The following is a 22,929-nucleotide window of genomic DNA, read 5'->3' on the forward strand; positions in this document are numbered from 1 at the left end:
CCACAGCAGCAGAATAATCAGAGAAGCCATAGAGATAGAAAAAACGCCACACAGCATGAATAAAAGAGATGACACCTCCCGCTACCAGCCATTTGGAAACCCGCCCTCATGAACAGACGAGTACCCAACATGATAAATGACACCAGACCCACACCCATGAGGGCCACACAAGATGCCACTACCACACTTCCACGTAAAAATCAGACTCACACCCACACAGAAGATGAGACACGACCACAGACCAGAAGCCGCACTGCAGCTGCATCACTACCCACTTCAAACTCCTCTGAACCATACATGAAGCGAACTGACCCCCACCATGAAGATGTGGCACGACCACGAACTCAAAGCCAAGCGAACACAGACCCAGACCCCAAACTCAAAGCCATATTAAAAACCCAAAATGCTACATCACAGCCACCGCTCAGGACATCACATCAGAAAACTCAAGAAATTACACCTCAAGAACTCAAGAAGTCACAACACAGCAAATGACCCAGGATATCACAGCACAAGACCAAGGATACCACAGCAATAAATCTCACAAGGTCATCACACAACCCATTACCCAAGCTGTTACTACACAGGAGGCTAATGGAAAGAGATCAAAACACAAACGACCCAGGAGATTACAACGCAAGACCCAGGATACCACAACAAAAGAACTCACAAGCCCATCACACAACCCATTACCCAAGCCGTTAAAACACAAGAGGCTAACGACCCAGGAGATGACAGCACAAGATCCAGGATATCTCTACAACAAAGGCCATTACACAGCCCATTATACCAACATCAACTCCATCAACCAATCAAGAGGCTGCAGCACAGCCAACCAGCCCAGCACACCATCCCCACCACTTGTATATATAGAGATGGCAGCTCCGGTCACACACTGCTTGCACTGGCACTAAGCCGAAAGCACCAGCCTGAAGATGGCGAGTGGGACCTCGCCGAAACGTTGCCTAGATACTTTGAATCTTACGCGGGAGAAAACCCGAATAACCAAAGATCCACATACAAATACCCGCGAGAACCTCAGAAAACAATATATATATATATATATATATATATATATATATATATATATATATATATATATATATATATATATATATATATATATATATATATATATATATATATATATATATATCCATATATTCGCACAAGGATCAATTGCATAGAGGGTTTAAGATAAGGTTGAAAATAAGGTCCCACAAACTGTCGAGGACGAAAGTGTTTTTAACTCTTTTCTGATGTTTTTTTCTACTTTTCTTTTTTTTTGTTCTTTTTTCTTTTTCACATTTATGTATGTGTTGTTTGTGTTTTATTAATAAAATTAATAAAGTTTATTTTTTAAAAAACCCCAGAAATTAGATGCTTCTGAAACTAGACTTTCTTCTATCTGTCAAGTATACTCATTAATTATTTTTTCCTGAACATTTAATTTCTCACACAATTAAAGCTTTTGAATACATTGTAGTGTTTCTTTTTTATTTTTAATGGAACTTCTGAGTATTTATATTAAGGTGCACAATTGGCAGCTAAGAAGCTCCATTTTTGCAGTTCCCTGAGGAGTTCTGCACTGGGTAGACCCAAGGTTTTGGCTTTGGGGATATTAACCAATAAATGGGAGCCGGAAACTGGTCAACTTTCATCTCTTAAAATTAAGAAAAAAATCTGACTTTTTTTTCCTATCTGGAGAAACAGAATGTTTCTAGCGCTAAATATTTTAATTTGAAACATTTTGCATGGCACTTTTATTTTGTAGTGAATTCAAATAAGAATTCAGCCTTTCTGCTGACATTTGAAGCTGTCTCTTCAGATCCAACTGAGCTATTTTTTTCTAGTTTTTAACAATAGCAAAAAGATGTGTGTTTCCTAGTTTCAGAACCTTAACCCTATGTAGTTTAAATTGCTATTTGTTAGGTCCAGAATTGTGCTTATTACCAATTTTTTATGTAAATGTAAAATGTATCAAAATTGAACACCAAGTAGGAAGCATACTTAAGCTTAACTTTAACCTTAAATAACTAGGATTTGAAGTCCAAATCCAGCATATAAGTAATCTTTGATACAGATCTATTCATCATTCTGAAGACAATACAGTGTGGTTTACAGTGTAGGCTAGGGTAATTTATTCAGAAGGATGTAAGAAAGTCATTTTGAAGGAAAAATGATAACAATTATTATTTTGGACTGTATTGCAGGTTGACTCACCAATGAATCTGAAACATCCTCATGATTTAGTAATATTAATGAGACAAGAAACAACTGTTAACTACCTCAAAGAGCTGGAGGTAAGATTGGTGTACTGATTTTATTTTCAAAATTGACTTTTTGTCAAACAAAAGTAGGAAACAATAATTTTCTTTGTCAATATGAAGTTGTAGTCTTAAAAATATTGAATCTGGAAGTTTCAACCTCCATTCTATATTTTTAGTAGTGTAAATTTACTGTTATGTTACTTTAGTCATCCAAACTGATGCATGTCCTTTCTGAAAATTTAATTGAACTCTTTGGACTTTAGTTGTATAATAAGGTACGGGTTGGTGGGTGTTGACTTTTACACTTAAGGTTTTTTCTTGTGCCCATGTACCAAATAAGCAAAAAGTTACTTTTAAAAAACAATATGCCAATTCAATTGCTGGTTTTTGATGGAATGATTTAGATGAAAAATAACTTGATTTTCAGCAGAATAATCTTTGGCAAATTTTTCTTCAAAAAATAATTAAAATGAACCTACGGTAAGACTTAATACTTCCATTTTAATTCTTACAATCCTAACTGTTCCCAACCTCGAAAAAGAGGCAGATAAGTTTCAGATCACTAACTACTAATAATATCAATGTGCATGACCCCTGCAGGCCTTGAAGGTAAGGAACAAGAGACAATTGCCATGTCACTTTCAGAGAAACCTAAATGAGTATGTATTTTTAGTGATATTTGTATTTTGAACAATGCATTTTATTTTATTTTGGGGTTTTGTTTTGTTTTCTGTAGAAACAATTAGTAGCTCAGAAGATCCATATAGAGGAGAATGAAGACAGAGATACAGGATTGGAACAAAGGCATAATAAAGAAGATCCTGATTGTATTAAAGCAAAGGTGCCCTTGGGGGATTTGGATCTCTATGATGGCACCTATATCACTTTAGAGAGCAAAGACATCAGGTACAAGGGAGCTAATTATACAAAAAAAATAGAAAAGCCGTAATTTTGGAAGGGAAAGGGGATGTCATAACAACCTAGCTGGTAATAATCTGTTATCATGTTAATTACAGCTGCTTTGGGAGATGGAAGAATTAACAGTGAAATGATACAGAAAAATATGTTTTAGTAAAGTTATTTTTGACAATATTCCTACATTGCTTTTCCTAACTGGTAATTTATTTCATTGCACCAAAACTCTTATTTATTTATTTATTTATTTATTCTTACGCTTTAGTCCTGAAGATTATGTAGACACAAAGTCTCCTTTACCTCTAGACCTAGAAGAACCAGAATGTACTAAAATTTTAGATCTACCATACAGCATTCATGCATTTCAGCATTTACGAGTAAGTAATTGGTTATATTAGTATTTGAAATACTGCAGACTGAGAACTTTACAGTGGTGTTATTACAATAAAAGAGAATTCAGAAATCACAGCTGTTTAATGCCACAGATCTTTAATTCTCTTTAATTTTTTAAACAACTATTCTGCCTATTTTTTGTATTGTATTGTATTTTCAATGTCATCTTGTTTTTGTATGCCTGTAAACACTCCTGTGCATAAACATAGTTAACTTTATATCCTTCTGAATTATTGAAGGAGCAATGCATTCATGTAGAATAATAAGCCTAACTTTTAAGGATTTTCTAGTTTGAAACATGCATTCCTTGGAACCAAGATTCCATATAAATGAACTCAGTTACCTAATATCATTAGGTATTTAGCACATCAAACTAGGGCTATTCTTTTCTATGCCTTGTACTTCCTTTCTACTATTGAGTATTTCAGTTCAATAACAAAATTCTGGCAAAGTGCATGCAAAAGTTTGTCTCTATATGAGAATGTGAATATTTTAAGATCTGTAGAGAAAACCACTTTGGCAAAGAAATAATTTGCTGTGGACAACTATAGATTTTCTAGTTGCTGTTGTGACTGTCATATTATGTCCACTTAAACTAGTTAAGGTCAGTGGACTGTACTTCTGAGTAGACATGCACTGCACCTATTATTTGAAAGATTTGTAAATGACATTTCAGATCAGTTCACCCATATCAAGGCAACTAATTTTCAAGCATAATAAAAATAATTACTCCATAAACTCTTATTTTTAAGCAGCAACTTAAAAAGCTCCAAAGATCCAACATGTTAAACCAATGCAGACTGTAATGTAAATATATTTAAAATGCTTTTAAAGTTACTCGATAAAACCATGTATTGTTTATCAAGACTTAGCACTAATGGGTGCATCTGGGTACTTTTCATGATATTTTTGAGAAGTGTTACAAATGATCCTTTAAAGCAGCTATAGGTAGACCTTGAACTAGGAACATTCATCCAGCAACTAAAGTCATGACAGCTCTAAACAAATGATGGTTACAATTGGCCTTCGGATACCAACCATTGCAACACCTCTACGATCACATGATCATGATCTGAGCTCTTGGCAACTGGTTCACTCTTAGGACTTGTAGTGCCACATGATATTCCCTGCCAGCTTGTCGCGTGTATTCCCCTATAGGGAAGATGGGAAGTTGCTGGGTAAATCTCTTCCACCTGAACACCTTTTCCAGCCCCTCTGCACTAATACTATGCTGGCTAGTCATGAACCCCTGCATACTCTTTCTGACTTGCAATGTGCCTCTTGTACACTCCGTGACACACACTAATCACTATATGTCCTCCCAGTGCCTTTTTCACACCTCCTTGTGCACTCTCCTCTGCACCATTCACAACTCTCTCCTGCACCTCCTCATTTCCATCCCAACCCAGCAGTAGCAGCTTATCTGCCTGCCAGCCTGGGACTTGGAACTTCCTGCTGTCTGACTATTTTTGTGGAAAAGCTACAGGAAGTTGCCTGACTTAATGACCATAGGATTCGGTTAGCAGTAGTTTGCTATTGCCTTCTTAGGGCTAAGAGAGAGAGAGATTGGTCTAAGGTCACCTGGCTTTCAGGACTAAGTTAGTACTGGAGCTTAGGTTTCCCTGCTAGTCCAGAACTTTAACTACTAGAATAAATTTGCTGTCCAAATTATAATAGTTATGTATATAGTTATGTATATAGTTATATAGTAGTTTCAGAACTACTATATTTTTTGTTTAAAGTACAGACAGGTAAACTAAATATGGTAAAACAATAACCAATTTCTATTGAATGGCATTGCTTGGTTTATTAGGGTTTTTTATAAAGAATGTTCACCTATATTATCTTGATGCCACACATCCAGATACTTCTTACTTTATTAATCAGAATTGCACACCTTAAAATGAAATCTATTATACTTGAGAAATATTATATATGCACAATTATACCATAAGACAGCGTGGTGGACCAGTGGTTAGATGCTTGAATGAAGCTCAGTTGCTGGGCTTGATGGCTGGAAAGCCAACAGCCTGGGTTCAAGACCCAAGTGCCACATGACAGGGTAAGCTCGTATGCTTTCCCCAAGCTCCTACCAACCTAGCAGTTTGAAAATATGCAAATGCAAGTAAATAAAAAGGTACCTCTACATGCTGGCCATATGACCACGGACATGTCTTCAGATAGTGTTGGCTCAATGGCCTTGAAATGAAGATGAGCAACATCCTCTAAAGTTGGCAACAACTAACGGAGTAAAATCAGCAGGGATTCCTTTATCTTACCTTCCTTTTCAATTATACCATAAAGTCTAATAAGTTTTAAGGGAACATAGAATCTGGGGGGATTGTTTTTTCAAAAAGTCAGGCCATCTTAAGAATTCAAGTGCTAATTCTTTTCCTCTTTTCATCTAGGGTATTCAAGAAAGAGTTAATCTTTCTGCACCCTTGTTACCTAAAGAAGATCCTGTATTGAATTACCTATCAAGACGATTAGGAAGAAGTATAGAAGAGATAGGACATCATATATATGAAGGTCTCTTGAAGGTATTAATACAGTTATTAACTTTTGCTGTCCTGTCTAAATCAACATAATCTAGATAAAGCTTTTCAAGCCTTGGCAGCCTGAGGCCTGATTCAGCTTTCCATGACCCTAAATGCCTCTTTTGACCATGACTGCTGAAACTTGATAGTACAGTTTCTCATCATTTTGAGATGGGAAATGTATAAAAAGAATGGAATAACTCTCATAACAAGGCATATCCTAGTTATAAAATAAGTCCTTTCAAAAGCCTAACATGTATGTGATATAACTCCCTCCAATTTGCAATTGTCAGTCTCCTCACAAGTGCAGCTTCCAAAATTTCCTTACTCTCTTTAAAAGCCTGACATATATACAATAGTATGATATGTAAATGGTATTTGAGAGAAAAATAACTCCAACAAAGTTATAATCATATATACAAAGATTATAAACATGGAGTTATGTTTAAAATCTGCTTGGGCACATATTTAGCAAAAAAAAACATCGTTTCTTTCCATGTTTATTATTCCTTTTACAGAATTCATCTTCCTGGGTGTTATACAATATGGCTTCCTTCTATTGGAGAATAAAGAATGACCCATATCAAGTAGTAGAATGTGCAATGCGAGCTCTCCATTTTTCTACAAGGTAAGACATATGGGGAAGCAATAGATCAGTGGTTGCCAACCAGTGGGCTGCGGCCCACTGGTGGGCCATGAAAATTTTGGTGGGCCGCAAAGAAATCTCACCCCCAGAGAACCCCCAAAGCAATTAATCCAGGCTGCACAGAAACACAAGGCTGCTCAGCCCACATGGCCCGCGGGAACCCTCCCCGCCCACTCACTCCTTACCCAGCAAACTTGTCTGCTAAGTTGCTATTTTTCCTTTTTCCGACCATCATCTGTTCTGCTGTGCCAGGAGATTTAGATTAGCTAGGAAGCAGGAAATGGTTGGATTTCTTGCTTTCTAGCTAAGCACAGCCGAACCTCCCTTAGGACTGAAGGTTTGCTTGCAAGCAGATTCAGTGCAGACTCACGGCAAGCAAATTTGAGAGACTGAGCTAGCCGATGTCAGATAGATAGATCACTGAATGATTCTGTGAGCAACTCAATCTGCCTGCTTTGCCTGATTTTGGATAAAATTTGCTTTTTTTATAAAAAAAATCAATATTTACATACATGGTATGTTGTGAGTTAATTTTGTGAGTTTGCTTACAAGCAAATTTTATGTGACAGACTGAACTAGCCAATGGCAGATAGATAGATTTCTGAATGAATCTGTGATTCTGTGAGCAACTCAATCTGCCTGCCTGCTTTGCCTGATTTTGGGTAAAAGTTGCTCTTTTTTTGTTAAAAAAAATCAATATTTATATAAATATTTATAATATTTACATACAAGCCATGCCCAGCCAGTCACATGACCACCAAGCCCCGCCCACAAATTAGGCCACGCCCACAGAACCAGTTAGTGGTTCCTGGGATCTAAAATTATGAGTTTGGTGGTCCCTGAGGTCCAAAAGGTTGGCGACCCCTGCAATAGATAGCCTTTAATAGGACCATAATGATCATATAATATGCAAATTAAGTTAATTGATTGTGGTTTTCGTATCACTTAGGATTGATAGGAAATGCAATTATATAGACTCTCATGCACTAACTTATCATTATTACTAGGCCTCAGTATGATTTAATTTCTGAAAAACAATATGAATTGGGAAACAGAATTTCAAAGCTAATGTCTAATCACACATATTATTACTCTTTGCTCTTGTTCAGTTTCAGTTGGAGGAAACAAATATCAAGATCCTGGAGGAAATGTGTAATATAAAATTGATCAATGAATAAATATAACGTTTAGTACATTTAAGTAGTATTGCTTCATCTATGTAATTATTGGCTCAATCATTTCTTATTAGCTACTTCTGATGTGCAGTAATGCTATCAATTACTTTGAACCAAATTATTAAATATAAATTATATGCCATGATACTTTTACAAGATGTTATCTCTCATATTATTCAAAGTGATGTCTTTCGGTGCAATCGAAAGTACAGTCCTATTAACTTTAAAATGTTTTCTAGGCTAGAACATAAATGAATGTAATTATAACTTTACTCTGCCAGTAGGATAATTTCTTCTTAATTATTATAATTCAGATAGATATAGATATATAAACATACCAGATTCTTGAATACTTAAATTTTCATTCTGCTATTAATTGGAAGTGTTAGCTATATTGTTGACTTCTTAGCATTAGGTTAAATAGTAACCCTATTTACAATATATCTGCATTTTCCATAGTTTTAGACTACTACTTCTATAGTATATATTAGAAATCTATCAGCTATTTAGAAAAAAGAAAACAATCATAGTTATTATTTGTCTCTTTTCTCTTTCAGACATAATAAAGATGTTGCATTGATAAATCTGGCGAATGTATTACACAGAGCACATTTCTCTGCTGATGCAGCTATTGTAGTCCACGCTGCTCTGGATTACAGTGATGTCTTCACCAGCTATTATACTTTAGGAAACATATATGCAGTAAATAAGACCTTAATTTCAGTTCTCTTGAATAATAATATTGCATTATTTTACTCTTTACAAATTATTCTGTCTTAAGCTAGTAGATCATTTATATCCTATTAGGGAAAGAGAATATAAAATTTACTGAACCAATACAGTAACCATAACTTCATCTCCAATACAGTCACATGGTAAAATTAGTAATTAAGACAATAATTGAAATTTCATAACTGATCTGTCTAATATAACTTTTATTTCAGCTGACAAACCTTTTCCTTCTCAATCTTTTTTTTTTCCAGATGCTTGGGGAATACAACCACTCAGTTTTATGTTATGATCATGCTTTACAGGCCAAGCCAGGGTTTGAACAAGCAATTAAAAGGAAGCATGCTGTCCTATGCCAGCAAAAGCTTGAGCAGAAACTTGAAGCTCAACATAGGTAGGTCTTTCCTCATTCTATACTCATCAGAGGAAAACTAATGAGTTTCTGCACCTATATTCTTGTATCAGTTGTATATTGTGATTTAAAATATTAAAAATAATATATAAACTTATTTTTTAAAAAAATTAAATTCATTCTTGTTTCTTTCAGTTTTAACATTGTTATTTTTTGAGGTAATAATAATAATAAAACTAATAAAAAGTGGAAAAGTAATATACAATTGGGTCTAGTAACAACAATATAAAAACAATACATCAAAATTAGTACCAGAGTTCATTTAAATTTAAAGCAAGCTGAATGGAATTTTCTCTGATGTTTTTCAAGATCGCTTCAGCGAACATTAAATGAATTGAAGGAATATCAGAAGCAACATGATCATTACTTGAGACAGCAGGAAATCTTAGAAAAGCACAAACTGATTCAGGAAGAGCAGATTCTGAGGAATATTATCCATGAAACACAAATGGCAAAAGAGGCACAATTAGGTATCTGTTTATATAACAAATGTTCATAAAGAAATATGCAAGCCAAATAGGTACCCATATCTATTGTCTAAAAATTCTGTTCTGTTTCAGGTTTCTGCACTGAGCAGACTACTTTCCAGATAAATTTTAGCATGATTTTAAAAATTGCATATTGTTAAGTTCAGGTTTATTTTATCAAAGTTACAATTACTGTTCAGATAAGCATTTGTAGAAGTGTGAAGGCTTTCAGAATCTCATTTCAAGCATTAAGTCCTCGTATTCTTCCCAGAAAACCACAGCCACAGCTGACTGGTAACACACCTCTATTTGTAGCTTGACAACAGAAACGAAAGGAGGGGGGAGGAGAAAGGTTGGAATGTATTGGGAGGTGAGGAATCTATGTGAGCCGTTTGCAGCCTGAGAAGATCCTGATACTTCAAGGCCAGCAATGGGAACCTTCCGAAGGCGCAGACTGTTTTCCCAAAATAAAAATAATGGATTGGTGGACAATGGGTGGCCCAAATAGGGAAAAGGGGAAATTAACTATGATGTATTTTGCATGAAAACTTCAGAGCTAGTTTCACTTCTTCTGTGCCTGTATGGATCTATCAGTAAAGTTATACTCTTAGTAAAATAATGTCCAAGGAATTTCTTTTGCTGCATATGCCAATGGGACAGTTGACAGCCACCCTGTAAGGTCATGGGACTATTTGTAGCAACATTCTCTAAGTTGTGATTTCCTTCTGAAATAGGTAACTACAAAGGTATGCACATCTCTCTAAAGCCATATCTATAAACTTGCAAAATGGGAGCTTTGTGAATTATTTAAAGAGTTCCAGAGAAACCTAAGTTATGCTGCAGATTTTTGTCCTGTAGTTCATTATAGCTGTTGCCAAACTGATATTTCTAAATATTCTGTCTGTCTGTCTATGCATGTTTTTATATCTTGCAGGAAACCATCAGATTTGTCGTTTGGGCAATCAGCAGCACAGTTTGCATTGCCAGTGGGACCAACCAGTCCGTTATCACCGTGGTGACATGTTTGAAAACGTTGAATATGTTGAGGTTTGTCTACACTGAATTAGTATTTGTGACCCATGATTTGTAAAGGTGATCATGAGATGCCTAAAAAGAGGGGAAGGTGTTAATCTGTTTTAATGAAGTTACCAGTGGCAAGGTTTTTAAGCAAAATTTAACAATGCCAATGTCTAACCTACTTTCCAAAACTATTTGGACTCTTAAGTTCCATCTTGTACCAGATTCCTGAACGCTGCAAATTTACACCTGAATCTGATGGAATTATTCCAGAGTAATGTGATGTGTTAGAGAAAATAATCTTTTCTAGTTCTCCATTATTTATGCCCAAATGAAACATGTTGAGCATGCCTTTTGGAACTAGTGGCTTTTTCAGAGTCTTCTGACAATAAACTTCTTCTTTCCATAAAAATATATTGCCACATGCCTTTAACTCATGGAAAAATGGAGATTCTTCAGTACCATGACCTGAAGATAGGCATTTTTCTGTCCAATACATTACCTTTCTTGAAGCTTAAGTAAAAAACCAGATGCCAAGCTAAAATCACTTTACCTGTTTTACTTTATTATTAGATTTTTATCTCTCCCCTGCCTTTCTTACTTTATAAGTAACTCAAGGCAGCAAACATACATAATACTCCTTCCTTCTCCTTTTTCCTCCACAACAGTATTTTTAGTTCTGGGGGAAAAAATAGCACATCCCTTGCCTCATCACTTTATAGAAATAATACTCAATCTGAGGCCATTTATAAATTTCCATCTATTTACCACTCCTTTCTACCAATCCATTTTTGAAATACAGAAATTAAATACTATTAATATTTATTGAATATTGCTTTAAAACAACTAAAGAGAAAAATCACTTTTAATAAAACAGTTCTTACAGTTGAAAATGATCATTCTCCTGTACTTATTGATGTCCTGTTTAATGTCAAATTTAATTATTTCAACACCAAATTATGGATTGGGAAGTTGTATATCACTCAGATTTTATTGTGATGCTCTATAGGTCTTTTAAGTAAGTATGTAATAAATATATAAATTCCCTATTTAATGCTGTCAATTGTCTAGAAGAATTTCTTTCTTAGCACTTTAACATTTCTTTTTTAGCACTTATCTGTTTCTCATTCTTGGGGCTTCAGAAGCAAATTATGTGCCTGATTGAAGTAAGCAGTGTTGGAAAAGGTTATCTGCTCGTAGATTCACAACCCTCTGCCAGACATATGTTCCCTTGTTTGCTTGAATATGCATAATAATTAAAAATAGCTTTCAGTGTCTGTTTCATTCAATGTTTTCAAGAAATGTAAAAATCAAATGATATATATATATGTAAGGAATTTCTTTGCATCTTAAGATAATTTCTTTGAATCTTAAGCTAGATGTTTTATGAATTTTCAAGAATATCTAAGCAAAACTGGGTCTAGTTAAATAATTTTTGTAATAAAGTTGTTGTTTTTAAATGTCCTGAGGTGTCACTTCTATATTGCTGTTTGCAGTTTGGTGGTGATTCTTCATTTGCTACAATGGCATCTGTGAATTCTGAACTTCAAGTCAACAGCAGTGACTTCAGCCATTCCTTGGAGTCCTCCCCTTGGGTCCATTCTGTATTCTCATTATGGGGTTTGGAAGCTGATGATTATAAGGTAAATGATACAATGGCAGTGTTATTTTCCTTCTGGCCTGGCTTGTCCATTGTGAGAGCTTTATAAATTGCTGCTTGATGTTTGAAAAGCATTATCCTGCTAGGAACAGGGATCAAGCTAGATAAATTGGGATCATTGTCATTGGCCACATTTAAGTGGAAAATGTTGCTCCCTGTTTTATTAGATCATATTTAAAAGATTTACCTAACACCAAATAAGTGATGATTAACAAAATCACTTTATGATTTTTTCCCCTTTGATTAGGATAAGCAGAATATTATGTGGCCTAAAAGATCAGATTGTGTAAAATCTTATCCAGCTATCCCTTCCCCAGAGGAATTGCCAACTTATATCCTGCACCCAGAAAACAGGGGCCAAAGGTAAAAAACAATATTTTTAACTGCTTCTTTGTTGTACTTGAAGCAGTTTGTATTGCATAGTTAAAACATCTTAATGTAATTATAAAAATATAAAAACTCAAAATTGCTATAAAGCACGAACTGCACTATAAAACAGTTGTGAAATTATGAAACTTTGTCAATTATGAAACTGTGTCTTAATAATTACACAGATTTTATTATCTTTTTCAATTTGCCATTAATTATGTGATCTCATGGGAGAGGTCAAACTGCTCTCTTGACTATTTGTAATGAAAAGTTCTGCCTCTGCTAGTTTCCCCACATGGATTGAGCTGTACTGCCTGGGATTATTACTCTGCAGTCTGAATCGTGGTTATTCTACTGTGTTTTGATTATTAGAATTCATTCATTACTTGGCAATCCAGAAGAAGATCTCACACAGACAGAATTTAATGAGCCAGATTGTTCTTCCATTACTGATAACCCTAACAGTGACTCTGTATATTTCTGGATCAAAGAACTAAGCAGCCATCTAGATTTAACAGAAAAGATGCCAGATGATTATGCAAAGCAAGTAAGTTTATTGATTGTAAACATATGTTAGTTTGTTAGCATGCACATTGTTCATATTTTATAAATAGATACTCTCCACAGTAAATCTTCCCACATAAAAATCAGATTTAGAAATAGATGAATTATTAAAGAAAGGAAACTATTATAAAATTTGTGTTTAGTTGATAATAAAGAATAATCTTCATTGTAATCCTCTGTTGTTTTCAAGGTGATTTTGTATGCTTAGCATTTTTTATTATACATGTAACTATTGAAACATGTCCCATATCTGAAAAGATGGTATTACTAGAAAGTATAATATTTTAAACTTTGCTGATAGTTAAGAGATTTACTGGAAACAGTGAAACCTTTAATTTGAAACACATTTACTCAACCTCAACCAATCAATGAGGGTAGTCTCCTAATATTAAAATACTTCACATTATATAATAATTATCATTTCATCTTCTGCCTACCTATTCATTATGGAAATAGATATAACTAAAGTCTTGGAGGAGGATAAGGCATGGAATAAACGTTGCATTGGGCATGAAAGAGAAGAGCACATATATGTATTGTGCAATATTAGATTTGTACTCCATTTTAATTGACATTTTTACAACTACATGTAATATATAGCTAAGGCAAAAAACAAAAAAGAGATCCATATAACCACTGCACAGTCTCTGCCATATTACCAGACCTCAGGACCAGTGACAAAACTATTTCTTTAACTCCATGTGAAAGGTTGACACAGTCAAGGCCAATGTAATCTCTGGAGGAATAATGTTCCAAAGAGCTGGCACCACAGCCTTTAAGACTTTTAGTTAGTGTTAGTCCAGTACTTTATACAAAACCTTTTTTTTTTCAATAAAACCTTTTTATATTTTCTGGTTTTAAATGATTTTTTGTGCAGATCTTATATTCTCGTGTCAACAATCAGTCAGTTACACAACAGCAAATAGGATCGCTCATCTATCATGCCATTTTAAAGGTGAGTTCCATTCTTTATAAGAAAGCCTTTGGATTGTTGTTTTAATTAATGGTGTGATTTATTGCTATATAAATTTCCTTGTAAAAGCAGTACAGAACGTTGATTACTGGCTTAGTAGTAATCCCAAGAATGTTTATGTAAAACAATTAATACTACTTTTATGTTGTGAACTTCAAGCCAACAGAGTGCACTTCTGTTTAACATACTTAGTCTTATCATTTACTTTGCCTCTGGGCTTTTCCAGATCTGTTTTTACATCTGTTTCAAGTAAGGGCCATAATGTACACAATACTACAGGTTCTGATGTTTGGTAGAGTTATGCTGACAGTTTTATTTTAGTTTGTTTCTGTCCTCTGCATGGAATGTACAGTATATTGAACTGTCTTCATTGATGTATTTATTGTCTTTTTTTTGGTCCTAGTTAGGTACAAACAGCTCAAATCCCCCCTATATGTACATATGTACGTGAGATTAAAGAACTTCGTCCATCAGAGCAAATTTTGCACTAATGCATATGTTTATATTTATTTAAATTGAACCATATTTATTGTTTAATTAATATTCATCCAATTTAAAGAGGGGATTCTGAATCACAAATCACCTCAGGTTTTCATATTTTAAATACTGTGCTATCATTTCCAAACTTATTTAGTTATTGGTGATTCCTACATTACCATAACTTATGAACCAGTTAAAAAGCATAATCCAAGCATAGATCCTAAAGAACACTATTCCTGATTTCCGCTTTTAATCAGTTAATAATCTATAAAATAACAGTCCTGTTATCCCATAACTACCAAATTTGCTGAAAAGCCTTTGATGAAAACTTCATCAGATATGTTTTGAATATACAGCTGTATTGTATCCAACAGGTTAAGCTTCATCCACATGCCTGGTGACATATTCAAAAACTTCTTGAAGTTTATTGAGGCTTTATAAATACTTATTTAAAATACCACACAGTGGTGTGCAGTGTGATTAAAGGTAAAATAATCTTAAACAGTTGAGGAATGACTATGCCTAAGTATTAGAATAAATAAGGGATAGCAGAATGGGTTTTTTATTTATATCCTACTACCTCTTATGAACTCTAATCTTAATTCTTAAAAATTATAAAATAATAAATCCTAAAGGAAAATATGTACATAGATACTTTTACAATTGTAATGTGAGTTATTTGATTAAAAATACTGACTTAAGGGATATTAAAGTTAAACCTGCATTTATTAAATTATTAATTTATGCTCTGCCTTTTTACTTAAGAGGGCATTCAAAATGACTGATAATTAATTGGATTTGCATGCACTTCTTCATAGTAGAACAGGTTTTTTTATTCATATAACTCAGTCAAATCTGAGGGAGATTGTCATTGTACTTTCAAATCAGAAGTCAGGGATGCTGTACTAGTGGATTCCTGCACTGAGCAGGAAGTTGGAGTAAATAATTTGCAAAGTCACTGCCACCATTACTTCTGGATTCTTAAAATATACAAAGATTTTGGGTGATGACCATGTTTAGCCTTTCATTGGCATGATAGAGATCCTTGCTTCAAAAATAGTGGCTGGCAAAGACAAAATTTAAATGTTATTTTACTTAATTTACCATTAAAATAATTAAATGTAACTAATATATTAAAATGACAATTTAATAACAACCTTAGGATGATTGTAGAAGCTGGAATCAAGACATTCAGGCACTAAATGCAGCTTCTTTACAGTTCACTATTGTAGAGTTAAACATATCTCCCTTCCTAGTCTTTTCCCTAGATGTTGCCATTTTTCATGTTATTAATAAATGTTACTTTTAATGTTAGGAAAATCTAAAACATTACTTTAGTCTCTCTGGAAAGCAAGGAAAAGCCCCATTCCTTCCAATAAAAGAATTTTGATTATATATGCAACTTGCTTTTGTAAGCATGACATTTTGTTAATTAATGGAAATGCTTTAAACCTGTATTTTCAGCTAGATTGACAAAGGGTAAACACTGCAACTAACAGTGTAATTAATAATTTTCTTTTTTTTTTTCATCGACTTTTAGGCAAGGGAACCTTTATGGCTGGTACTCAATGAGGCTAGCCTTTATTGGCGTGCACTTGGAAATGGCACGTTTGCCTTCACCTGTTTACGAAAAGCATTTAACTTGACCCCTCATGAATTTCAAGATATCCCTTTAGTCAACCTAGCAAACCTTCTCATTCATTATGGCCTTCACCTAGATGCCAGCAAGCTTCTCCACAAAGCTTTAGCCATCAATGATTCTGAGGTAAGTGATTTTTCTCAGAAGAGAAAAGCAAGATTTCTTATCTCCACTTTTGCTGTTTCATAAGAGTTTCAAATGGAAATGTGGAAGTACTTTTATTCAAACTTTGAAAAGCAGGCTTTTGTACTATAGGTAATCCCCCAGATTCCACCAGTTGTTTAGCAGATTTTCAGAAGAACAAATTTATCCAGAAAAAGTATTTATGTTAGAAATTCAAAAAGAGCCCTATGTAGCCATGTGACTTGGATTCATTCACTGCTGCAGGGGCAGCCATTTTTAATTCTGTGACTTAACCTTTGCCGTTCAAGGTTATGACATGCAATTTCCTGAAGGGGGCAGCGGGTTTTTTTTTTCCCCTGGTCACATAGCCAAACAAGATCTGTGATTTTGCAGCCAGTGCCAAATTTGGTTGTTGTTGTTTTGTTTGTTTTTGTTGTTTTGTTTTGTTTTGAGCTTAGCGGGGGCAAGTATTTTTTTTTAAAGCAACTCAAGCTGAGAGTTCTGTAAATTCGCCACCACCATCCCAGGCAGCTGCCTGGAGACACTTGAGCTGACTAGCAGCTAGTGATTTCTTTTTTAAAAAGCAATTGCAAGTGGAGAGCTTTGGGAACCTGCTTGGAGGCAATTTAATTCCTGAGCGGAAGGCTGCAATAGAAACAGCTAATGGGTGGGCGGCATCCTCTCTGTTCGGTTAACGAATTGGAGGAAATAGTAACTCAAATCTTTGTTCATTTAACAGCCCATTTGATTCAATTAACGGATTTGATTTTTAAAATTCATGAAATTGAGTCTGATTCATTTGATGAATTTTTTGCCTTATGATCCTAATGGGTAGGCTCCATTAGGGTTGTACCTCAAGGATCACCTGTATTTTGTACTAGGAAATGAATGTATGACTGTTACTTCTTATCTAGTGTAAACCAGGAAAACTATGAAAAATAAACTTTAAATACATAAGATGAAAGTAGCTATTTTCTAATTTTGGCTTTTGTCCTTCTTGCCCAGAAGGTTTCAGATTCCCTGGAAGGATTAGAATTAGACATGGTTTATGAGCTGTACTTAGGATCCAAGAAATGTATTATAGAATGAGAAGGAACAGATTCTCTGTGCTAGACTGAGAATAACCTTCTTGTTATTGTTATGAAACAACTAGATGGATAACCTCATTCTAGTACAGAGAATCTGTTCCTTCTCATGCTATTAGCCATTCAGTATTTTTGGTATTCATTTGAAATTAAAGTTGTATTAATATAAGAATGTATATAGCCTAAATTATTTTGTGTAAAAAAAGAAAGCCCAAGAAAGTAATTAGTGTAAAAATTCCAGTTCTTTTTATCACTTAGCAGTAGAAGTGTTTTTAGAAGATTGGGGAGGGGGGTGGTGTTCCTGAATCTCTTGGAAAAGTTAAAGCTACATAATTAATATGTGCAAGTGAAATTCTGGCCTTCCCATGTTTCTATACTGAGAAAAGTTTGTTTTTCTCCTTTTAGCCTCTGACTTTTTTGAGCTTAGGAAATGCCTATTTGGCTCTGAAGAATGTCAGTGGGGCTTTACAGGTTTTCAGAAATGCTCTAGATATTGCCACCAAATGTCTTGAGTGTGAGAGGAACCTGAAGCTGATCCGTTGTTTGCAGTTCTATCCATTTCTGTACAACATCACATCTTCCACCTGCAGTGGTAAGCTACTATTGAAAATATTCTCAAATTAATATCCTAACAGTGTAATGCTCATTTACATTTTTCCATAGTTTCTATAGTTATTTTTAGTCATTATGCTTGCCCAGTGTTTCTCAACATTAGCAACTTTAAAATGTGTGGACTTCAACTCCCAGAATTCCCCAAATAAAATGACTGGAAGGAGAAATTCTAGGCATTGAAATCCATTCATCCTGAAAACTGAAAAGTTTCAGAATTGAAGGAGCAAGACAAAAACTTCTTTGCATTTACAATTGCTTATTCTTCTCCAGTTGTATACTACTTCCATTCTCCATTAAATATCTGCTTCCTTTCTTCTTATTTACATGTCTTCTTATTTACATGTTACATGTTAGCAGATATTTAATGGAGAATGGAAGTAGTATACAACTGGAGAAGAATAAGCAATTGTAAATGCAAAGAAGTTCTTGGGCTAAAAACAGAAAATACACATAACACTACAATACATCATATGGGTATTTACAACTTATGGTTCTTAAACCCTAATATTTCATCCATTTCCTGGTTGCTAAATGCAGATTCCCCTGTTTAAAAATTGTGAAATGGCAGTTTCAGCCAAAGAACTCTGCAGTTAAAATCTGCATAATTATAAGGATATGTGTCTTTTTTGTGCTAGATTTCTTGTATATTTTGGAAGCAATAGCCTATTATTATATTTTAAACACATACTAAAACAAAACCCAGGGTGATAAGAACTATACCATTCCCTTTTTTTAACTGTTTTTGTTTGACAGCAGGACAGATATTAAGATAAGTGCTTCTAATAGGAGCATTAATGCTTCTAATAGGAGCATAATTTGTTTTCATGTGGATTATACTTCTGGCTTTTATTAATAATTTTGGTCATCTCATAAATATTCAAGAACTATATATTTATAACATATAGATCTAATTTATAATTTATAACTGTAGATAAATAAGTAGGTTTTACATTTATAAGCGTATATAATATATGTTGTTTCCCCTGATGCTTTTCATATGCTCTGTGATTGCAGGGGTACTGCAGTGGCAGTTACTTTGTGCTGGGGTCATACATCCCTTCAGTGCCATCATAATTTTGAACAATAACTGAATGAAGTCAAGGACTTCCTGTATTCAAAAATTATCTCACATTGCAGGATATACATTATGATATTTTAAAACAAATAATGCTTAAAATTAAAGAAAATGTGAGTTTTGCCATAAAGAATATTCTGTATTATTCATAAGGCATTGAATAAGTATGAAATATTAATACTACTGTTGTAGAAGTGTATTTTTCCCTCTTTATTTCCTTGTGGTATCAATATATGTCCTATGTCTAGGACCATAGTTAACCTAATAATGATTTCTAGTTTCTTTTTCAATATTTAAAATAGCATATATGATTTATTAGGATACTAGATTGCTATATTCCAGATAAAATTCTATTACACTTAAATGAACAGAACAAGTTAATAATTACTATTTTATGTCACATTGGTTTTAGTTGGAGTAACGCACGACTAAAAAATTCTAATCCATTATTAAAAAACTTTTTATGAAAAAGTAAAATAATTCATATAAATTAACTTTACTTTTACTATAAATTAGTAAAGTAATAAATTGGCCTCTGCATTTGTTGTTTATTTTAATGATTAGTAGTCCGAATTCATGTGTATAAAGAATTTACTACCTAGTCAGAAGTAAATAATTATTCCTACAGCTGATTTTTGCAAAAGAATAAATTATGGTGAGAGAGAAAAAAATATGCAGTTTTTAAACTACAGTTTAGATTACAAAAGTTTGCCAACTTTAAGTTGTCATCATTCAGTATTTATTCTCCTCTGTCTTTTAAAGGACATTGGGTTATTTTTGAGGCATTAATTGAAATTCAGGCCACAACACTACTTATTATTCTGTTCTATATGTCGCTTCAACATAACCTGAGAAGCCTTGCAAATAGCATTTTGTAGCCTTTCTTATCTGTTGATGATCTTCATAATTTAAATTTAGAAAGCCATTTTTTTATGTTGGGCCTCATTTGATCTCTGCCCACATCACCCCAAAAAATAATCCTGTTATATCCAATGATGCAAGAAGAAACATAGGTGAAACTAATTAGGTTCCCAACTTAACCATTACTAATGGTCAAAAGGATGTTTTAAAAGAGATTGTGATATTATCCATCGCAATACATTCTTAGAGGAGCAGAGAAAAGGTTTGTGCTCGTATGTCCCATTTGTGCCATATTAATTTAATTTGCTATGTAAAAGAAGACATATAACAATAGCATTTAGACTTACATACCACTTTACAGTTCTTTACAGCCCTCTCTAAGCAGTTTACAGAGTCAGCATAATGCCCCCAATAATCTGGGCCCTCATTTTATCGATCTCGGAAGGAATGAAGGCCAAGTCAACCTAGAGTTAGTGAGAATCAAACTGCTGGCAGTCGGCTGAATTAGCCTGCAATAGGGCATTCTAACCACTGCAACACCATGGATCATATGTGTTTTTAATTGCTTATTTGCCCAGAAATGACAGAAAATCATATCTCTGGTTCATAATTTCCATCCAAAAATAAACTGCATGATTTATAGGAGTACAAAAAAATAGAAAATTTATTGCCAAATTGCTCTGCAATTTCTGGAATCTCTATTAACTGCCAAAAAAGAGATGGTGTGGCAGCTACTTGTGGCTATGGGTTGTTTATCCCCATGTCATAAAAAGCTGCCATTACATCCTACCAGTGTTCTTTTCCATAAACATGTTCATATGAGCCTCACATGCAGTAAGTGCTTAAAAGTTCAATCGGGTTTGCAGGAGAGGCATATCTATTATGGATCTTATATATCAAGATACCGTATATGTTCTGATAGGATCCAGTCTTTTCTACCACAGCATCTTTAAAATGTTGTCATTATCTTCAATTGTGCATAAAAATGATTGAATTTGATTATACCATATTCCTTAATTAAACTTTTGCATAAAGTAGCATTAGATGCTCCTTTTGTTCTGTAACTAAATGGAGCAAAGATATTAAACAGCATATTAAAGGAACAGCATATTAAAGTGGAATTCTAATTTAGGGTATAAATCTTAGATCTTGTTTTAGTTTATCATAGTGTATTATCTAATTTATATGGTATCTCAAGTTTTCCACACTTTATATTTTCCCAGAGATGGAGATGCCATCCTCCTGAAATGCTATTTGACTTGTAATGGAGTTCAGTCATGAATATTAAGGAGGAAGGGAGAAATATTTGCCTTTTCCCTGTAAAATTTCCTGGGTGCTCTGTGGTATCATGTCAATGCCATGGGAAACTGTCATTGTGTTCTTAGCATGATAAAGATGTTAAACCACCAAGGAATCTATCCAAACAGTGTTGCAGGTTGACATCCATTAATCTCATAGCATTGTATATATTTATTCTTCCCTTTAGGCCTTTTACTTCTGTATGTCAATAATTCAAGAGATGTAGCAAGTGGTTTGCCCTGAGGGAATCATGTCTGCAATCTCTCTTTTTCTGTGCATATCTCACAGGTTACTGTCATGAGAAGAGTCAAGATGACAGCCATGCTAAGCAGAAGTACTTTAACCCACAGGATTCTGATATCATATTAATAGAAGAAACTCTTAAAACGGCTGCTGAAGATGATTTGACAGATCAGGTTCATGATTCAGCAGGGGATTCATCATCTTTGACTTTAGAAAGTAAGTGAATACTCAGAATCAATATAACCTTTAGGCAAAAGCAGCTATGACAGTGTAGTTTTAGTGACTTAAAAATACATTTGCAAATACATTTTATATTTGTACATATAGTGCTTATAAGAAATCCTGCTAAACTTTCTGCTTATGATGTAAATAAATTGACCAGGTGATTCAGGTCCTAAAAGGTTCATTTAATTTTAAATTCATGGAGACCTAGACTACTGACTATTTGTCAGAGTAACTCTGCAACACCTATACATAGTTTTGGTCAAAATTAGATTGCATACTAAGATGAATAAGAACAGTACAAACATTTTTCAATTTGTACTAAATTATTTACAATTTTTATAATTAAAATTTTTGCATATCATAGGTCAAACCACTAAGCTAGTGTCTCATCTAAAATAGAAACATGCAGGGGATTCTGTGATGATAGAGCAATAGAATGCATGTTATTCTGAACTTTAAAAAAAGGTTATGTATAGGACAATCTTGAGTTTTGCAACATATAATTAGTAGATTTTACAGTGTATTAGAGCACAGTTGTAAGATCATAAAACAGCTGTCTGTCTTCCCAGGATTGCATGTTCTGAAGCACCTTTTGGAGATTAAATCTAAAGCACTGCATAGCCGTGCTCATCAATAAAATAGTTACTGATTTGGAATATATTCTATTTTAGCTGGTTTTAACTAGAGCCAAGGAGTTATACAGGCAACTAAGTAACATTTAGTTTTATTATTAAATCAAGCAGATATTTCTGAATTAATGTTTTTAACTCAAAAGCAAGGGTGGTAGAGGAACTGATAGGTGAGCAGGGCCATTAATTTTAGCACAATCATTTCTTGCTACAGAAGCCAAAAACTGCCTATACCATTCCCTTCCCCATTAGCCAACCAAGACAAATGAGCAAGATGCGCTTTCTGCAACTGCCAGCTCACATTGAGCCATTCACATTGCCCTTAATGTTCTCTTTGGCCTCAGTGAAGATGGCAGGTCCATACAAATCCTTTCCCTTTTATGCCAGCAGGAAATCTACCGTGAGCAATTCTGGTGTATAAGAATTTTATATCTTACTGAAATGTTCTAGTTTCTGGAATTACTATTCTCTTCAAATAATGGAAACATGCTGTATTTCATTAAATTTTAAAAGAGAAGTGCACAGCTGCTT

General features: G+C 34.1%; 1 protein-coding gene across 2 annotated transcripts in view; it reads left to right on the plus strand.

Annotated features, from left to right (window-relative positions):
- TTC17 (tetratricopeptide repeat domain 17) overlaps positions 1-22,929 on the plus strand; it is a 49,881-nt gene that overhangs the window by 13,796 nt on the left and 13,156 nt on the right. The window contains exons 2-17 of one of the 2 annotated variants that reach the window (XM_026664672.2): positions 2,214-2,303; positions 3,007-3,176; positions 3,451-3,562; positions 5,987-6,118; positions 6,634-6,743; positions 8,494-8,638; positions 8,920-9,059; positions 9,387-9,547; positions 10,479-10,591; positions 12,058-12,204; positions 12,469-12,584; positions 12,963-13,137; positions 14,032-14,109; positions 16,148-16,372; positions 17,860-18,046; positions 21,590-21,760. In XM_026664672.2, coding sequence (XP_026520457.1) covers positions 2,214-2,303; positions 3,007-3,176; positions 3,451-3,562; positions 5,987-6,118; positions 6,634-6,743; positions 8,494-8,638; positions 8,920-9,059; positions 9,387-9,547; positions 10,479-10,591; positions 12,058-12,204; positions 12,469-12,584; positions 12,963-13,137; positions 14,032-14,109; positions 16,148-16,372; positions 17,860-18,046; positions 21,590-21,760 — 2,272 coding nt within the window. The remainder of the gene's footprint in view (positions 1-2,213; positions 2,304-3,006; positions 3,177-3,450; positions 3,563-5,986; positions 6,119-6,633; positions 6,744-8,493; positions 8,639-8,919; positions 9,060-9,386; positions 9,548-10,478; positions 10,592-12,057; positions 12,205-12,468; positions 12,585-12,962; positions 13,138-14,031; positions 14,110-16,147; positions 16,373-17,859; positions 18,047-21,589; positions 21,761-22,929) is intronic. The other variant, XM_026664673.2, reaches the window with a different exon arrangement.

Source organism: Notechis scutatus, chromosome 1, assembly GCF_049901735.1.
Source record: "Notechis scutatus isolate UNSWTSFEM ecotype Mainland chromosome 1, rNotScu1.2, whole genome shotgun sequence".
Taxonomy (NCBI): domain Eukaryota; kingdom Metazoa; phylum Chordata; class Lepidosauria; order Squamata; family Elapidae; genus Notechis; species Notechis scutatus.